Source organism: Solea solea, chromosome 12, assembly GCF_958295425.1.
Source record: "Solea solea chromosome 12, fSolSol10.1, whole genome shotgun sequence".
NCBI classification, from domain to species: Eukaryota; Metazoa; Chordata; class Actinopteri; order Pleuronectiformes; family Soleidae; genus Solea; species Solea solea.
The window spans coordinates 4,122,424-4,128,503 of NC_081145.1; the positions used below are offsets into that span (position 1 = coordinate 4,122,424).

Consider the following 6,080-nt stretch of genomic DNA (forward strand, 5'->3'; position numbering starts at 1 on the left):
CACATGGCGTAATTCAGCTCCATTTTATCACAAGTAATATATTTAATATCATAAATTCCAATTGTTTTGCATTACTGCTACTACTGTGTGTCAGGTAACCACCGTGCACTCCTGATACTAGCCTCACTGAACTGGCAACCAGAACCTTTTAGGATTGATTGAAGTCTGAATGTTTGTTTTTAAATCCTTAAATGGGCGACACCTCAGTATCAAGGGTGAGACGATTTTGTGTCCGATACCAATATCACAAACATGAGGATCTACAGATACGTATATAAGTCTTAGTTACTAACTAAGTTAAAGTTAAAATGTATTTATTATTTACCAATCGTCATGCTCTTTAACACTAACACTTCAAGTGACTATTTCTGTGTCAATGCATTACTGCCCTCTACTGTCCAAATACAAATACTGCTAATTAAGTTTAGAACACATAATCAAAACCTTTATCTTAAAACATTTGAATATTAAACTATTATAATTTCAGTGCTCTAGTTTTAGTTATTAAAACTCAATGCGCTGACTTTGAAAACTGCAGTGACTTTTTTTAGAAGGTAAAAACTGTGGAGATGTTGCTTTTTCATTTAAAATATAATCCTCAAAATTGTGTCACAGTTCATTAACAGCAGGTTAATCCACACCTGAAGGACAGTGTGCGTTTGTGCGCTTACCGTCTTCGTAACAGGATTTGTTGATAAGACTGGGATTGTCTGCCAGTCGTGTATTGACCTCTACAACTTCTCCAGTTAGAGGGGAATAAAGTTCACTGGCTGCTTTCACACTTTCCAAAGCTCCAAACTCATCTGTGATTGAAACAAATAAAAAATGAAGTCATATTAAAGTTTAAGTCCTTTCAGTAATTTACAGTATCTCTGTAAATTCAACCAAACACAGGTGCAACTCACACAACTGACACATCGTAATCTTTATGCCCTAGTCTTTATGTTTTGATGATCTAGAGTTAAATAAAGATGGAATATCAGTTGCAGAAGGTAAATGCAGTTCAGACAGGAAACTGAGTTTAAGGCTTTGTGTTATATTAAAACTGAAATGACTGGAGGTTAAATTGATGAACAATAATCTGCAAACCTTTTAATTTCCTTAATCCCAGTGGCCATTTGACTGTTAAACCAAGACAGCACCTTCTGACCATTTCATTTATTCTCTCTTGAAAGTTTTAATTTTATCATCATTATCTGGTAAATTGCTGTTTGCACTTCAACGTGTGCTCACACACGCCACACGGGGGCGCTGGCAAGACATTTACCAGGTTCATCAGCCTTTTTAGGTGAGAGGTATCGGTATCTTTTTATTTTATTATTTTTCACATTTTATTGACTAAAAAAACAATCAATGAGATAATTCTATCAGTAAGTAGACGCATCATTGTTCATTTTGCTCAAAATCCCTTGAACACAATGATACAAATAATCTTAACAACACTGGTCCAAAAATATAGTTTATTTTGAGGCCAGTATAGAGATTGATATTTGAGAAATGAGAACTGTAATGAGGATATGTCAGTTTAACTAGAACAGAGATTTGAATAAGACTCCCTTATTTATTTATTTTCAAACATGTGTGACCAAGTGTATTTAAGTGGTTAGAAGAGAAACTAACACTCGTCACTACTCCTTGGCGTCATTTCTAAAAAAAATATATTTTTTTCAGTTATGAGTGACAAACACTAAATTTCATTCCATAAATGAGTGAATGAATCAGGGGAATAAAGGGAAGTGTAAGGCTGCAACAATTATTTGATTAATCAATTACTAAATGAATCATCAACTATTTTGATAGCTCCATTTGAAAAAGAAGTCATTAAAACTGACAATTTTGGATTGTGGACAAAATAAGACATGAATAGAATATCAACATTTTTCACATTTTACGGACCAAAAAAAATATTCGATTAATCGAGACAATAATCGACCGATTAATCGATCAGGAAAATAATCACTAGTTGCAGCCCTAGGGAGGTGTGAGGCCCGGCTTCATCGTCCTTTTTCACAGAAGATATTTTGACATGTTTTAGTAGCAGCAGCAGCAGCAGCAGCAGCAGCAGGTGTTCCTGATTAAAACTGTAAGACAGGACAGTGTGTCAGAGAGCAAGTACACACCATGACGCTAAATGGAACTCAGCCATCGTTCAGTTGACTGACGATTTACACCTGTGCTTTTCCTACCATGAGCTGCCAAAATGTCTGATGTGAAAAAAGCTAATTCTAGTGAAATGTGTGCTTTTACAGAAGGATGCAGTAAAGTCAGCCTGAGTTACACATTCATACCTTGCTGTGTGAGTTGCTTCCCAACCTCTGGCAGTTCACAGTAAACTACATCTCCCAGAGCCTCCTGCAAGTGTCAACAAAATGTTCATTATTATAGAATAACACTTGTGTTGTGTGTGGGAGAGAAAGGGCCACTGACCCGGAGGCCTCAGAATCAAATTTCTTCACGGTGATAAAAACACTCCCCCTAGCCAGGTACTAGGTATAAGATCATGGTAGTATTATTTTAGACCAGAGGTGTCAAACTCATTTTAGTTCAGGGGTCACATATAATGCAATTTGAACTCAAGTGGCCCAGATCAGTAAAATAATAGCATAATAACCTATAAACAACAAGATCTCCTAAATGTTCCCTTTGTTTTTTAATTGACTTTTACACATGTGCATAACAACTTGCAGATCACAGTGGATTTTCAAGGGCACAAAACATTTAGTCAAAGGTTTAGTATCTGAAACTGACAAATATATATTTTTTCACATTATGAGCAGCTTTCATGATGTGAAATTTTAACAAATTCATCCTGTGGGCCGGATTGGACACATACAAAACGGATGCTGACCGGCATGTTCACGGTGGTGTCGTAAATATATGTACTCCCAAACTGTAGAGGGAGCTCTGTAGAGAAAAAAGGCATAAAAGCAAACTAGACCTGCGAAGTTCCACTTTCAGGGTTCAGGGAGGCATTGGGATTGGACAATAATGTAGGTGTAGCCTTGAGTTTACTCACTAACAATAGACTTACTTGTGCAAAGTTGCTGATACCGACAGTACCAATTCCACTGTCTTCTACTCGAATCCATTCGTGCTTGTCTGTGAATTTAAGTGCTGCAACACAAAGCAACAACACAACACAATGAGAACATACCCAGCTTCCCCATTATTTACAGTCAGTTTGACAACTACGGAATAAAACACACAGCGAGACACACACTATTCTTCTCAGAAACGGGGTTCTGTCTTATTAGGACCAGGTCCTAATAAGGACTGACCAGGTCCAGTGTATATGACAAAAAGGGTCCTAGAGAGGCACCAAATACAAGGACACACACGTTACCCAGGAGCTACTGTAAATGTCAGCTAACACGCGACACGACAACGTGTAAACAGCGATAAAATACCTGCTGCTAACCGTCCAGAAGATGACAGTGTTCTCCGGAAAGAAGCGTTATACGCCGAGCGTCTCAGTGAAGGCAAAACTGTGGAAAAGTTAGAAGACAAGGAGCGAAGGAGAACGCCGGCAGCCATCTTTGTCGCTTACTGTTGACGAGAGCGGCGCGCGCCGGAGTTTTTCTTGGAGGCAACGGTAGCGCTTTACTGCCCCCCACTGGTCAGGATGCCAAGTTGTTGACATATGTCAAACATTGACATAATATAAACAGCAATGGATAGATATACTATATTTATAATAAATGTAAAATTATAGTGTAGTGGCTCCTGCTTTTCACTCCTTTTAGGAACAATATAGAGGAAGTTTTTGGCTCTGTTGGCTGAGGTAACAAGTGACATCTTCCACTGGTCAGTCGTATTTACTAAACAAAACTGTTAATTATTATTATTAACTATGCCACTTTATACTTGCTTTAATATAAACATCATTTCATGTTGTGATGCAGAAGTTTACCACCCAAACAAAAAAGAATGAAACACTGTGGTATATGAAGGCCACTGTAGTTTCCTCACTTGGGAAAAGGAAGGGTCCTTCAGTTTAGTCATATCATTAAAGATCCCTAAATCTTAAACACTGGACCTTTAAGTCCAACTAAAATTCATTTAAACCATAGAATGATATAATATACTGTATACTGACCCTGTGATGGTCTGACAACCTGTGCAGAGTGAACTCTACCTCATCTCCATGGCCCTCAACAGGATAAGTGGTTAAATAATAATATATACTAGTATATACAGCGAATACAGATGGTCCCACAGCAACTAGTCTGTGTACATGAAATTACTTGAGAAGTGATTTGAGACAAAGTGAAATAAATAAAAAGAAATCCTGCAACAACTCATGATATTTTTAGAGCTGTCAAGGAGTCATAAGTCACTGGGAGGGATTGTTACATAACACCCTGGGTTTGTGTAGCAATGGTGTGATTGTGGAGGCGCAAATGTTGTGCAACACAAGAAGGTAAAAAAGACGCACACTGTGATTGTTCATTTCATAAAGATGACTTAGCTCTACTTATGATTGAGGATTCTGAACAAACTGTGTGCCAACCTGACAGCAGTTAAGCAACAACAACAACAACAACGTCCTGATTAAATTTATTATTAAATCCAGAATATTTCATAACCAAGCACACAATATTCCAAGAAGGGAAGGGGAGTTTTTTTTTTTTTAACTCTATAACGTAATGTTACATGAAGTCATTGCTGCAGTTAAAGAAAAACAGCAACATCATAATATCCAGAGTTCATAAAGGCCCAGACGCAATATCTTTATTCAAGTATGTTCAAACACGGTCATTAGACAGAAAACTTTGGCCACAACAGATGTTAGTGATGTTTGAAAAGGAGTGAGGAAGCAAAGGGAGTCACCAACAGGTTTGACAGGTTTTTCAATATCAATAGAACGTGCTTTGTTTAGTTATTTTATCACACTAAACAATATGTTTAATTTAATTAATAACCTGCATTATTATAATTCATTCTGACAACACAAAAAAATAATAGTTTGTAGCATGAAAATGTTCACTGGTTGATACAGGTGTTAGTTACTGTTTATTTTAACATCTTCATATTTGTAGCTTCAAATCTATTTGTGTTGCTGCTTTACTGCCCTCTGCTGGTCAAATACAATTACTGCTAGTTAAGTTTACTTGTACATGCAGTGTTGTAATGAAACAGCTGCGAATCATCCATTAACCAGAAATAAACTCCAGACTTTTCCAGTCACTTACAGAATAAACTTTAAAGTTCTGCTGCTAGTCTACAAATCACTAAACGGTTTAGGTCCAGAATACAATTGTATGGTGGAATGCAATTATTTACCAACTATATTTAATTCCTGCCAATTCCCATAAATTAACTTAAATTCTCACATAACATAACATAGTATAATATAGTATAACATAACATAACATAACATAACATACAGTCCAAAAACATTCAGCGGTTAATTGGACACTAAATTGACTGCAGATGTGTGTGTGTGTGTGTGTTTCAGTATCATGTCATTTTGAGCTCATTTAGGCCACCATGCAGTTCTGCCTCACCCATTAAAACCTCAAAATTGCATGTTTTCGTTATAAAATCTATCCAAAGGATACTAATTATATAAGGATATATGAAGTTGGATTCTTTTTTTGCTTTGTACCTGCAGGATCATTCAGTACGTTTACACGCACAGTTTAATCAAGCTTAGGCCATAGTCCAACTAAGACACGCAGGGAAAAGACTTGAACTTGCTGAGTGCGACTCTCTCCTGACGCTCTGTGGTTCTCGATGTTTCACAACCTCCTCTACATGTTCACTGTGATACAAATGAGATGGAGCATGGCTCTTGTGGTTGCTGCGTAGTCCGGAGAAAGACCCCACTGTTGCCGTTCTATCAACATGAGCCATGTCCTAGACTGACCTGCGAGTGGCAGTCATGAGCCTCGGACCAAGTGACCAAGTGTCACTGGTGGGGAAGTAACAGAGAAAAAAATGAAGATACTTCTTGACTGCAGTTGGGAAGCACAATTAAAAAAAAATAAAAAAATACTACCCCTATTCTAGTAATACAGCGCTAAATGCAAATTGGTGAAGTGTTCTGGTATTCGTCCGTGCACATGCTGCACACGCTA

The 6,080-nt window shown here is 37.4% G+C and overlaps 1 protein-coding gene across 1 annotated transcript in view; it reads right to left on the reverse strand.

The window, feature by feature from the left end:
• LOC131470001 (glycine cleavage system H protein, mitochondrial-like) overlaps positions 1 to 3,558 on the reverse strand; it is a 4,786-nt gene extending 1,228 nt beyond the window's left edge. The window contains exons 1-4 of the mRNA XM_058645486.1: positions 3,408 to 3,558; positions 3,032 to 3,114; positions 2,289 to 2,352; positions 672 to 803 (exon numbers count right to left, since the gene is read on the reverse strand). Of these exons, the coding sequence (XP_058501469.1) occupies positions 672 to 803; positions 2,289 to 2,352; positions 3,032 to 3,114; positions 3,408 to 3,534 (406 nt within the window). The 5' untranslated portion in view covers positions 3,535 to 3,558. The remainder of the gene's footprint in view (positions 1 to 671; positions 804 to 2,288; positions 2,353 to 3,031; positions 3,115 to 3,407) is intronic.
• Positions 3,559 to 6,080: the final 2,522 nt, after the last annotated feature.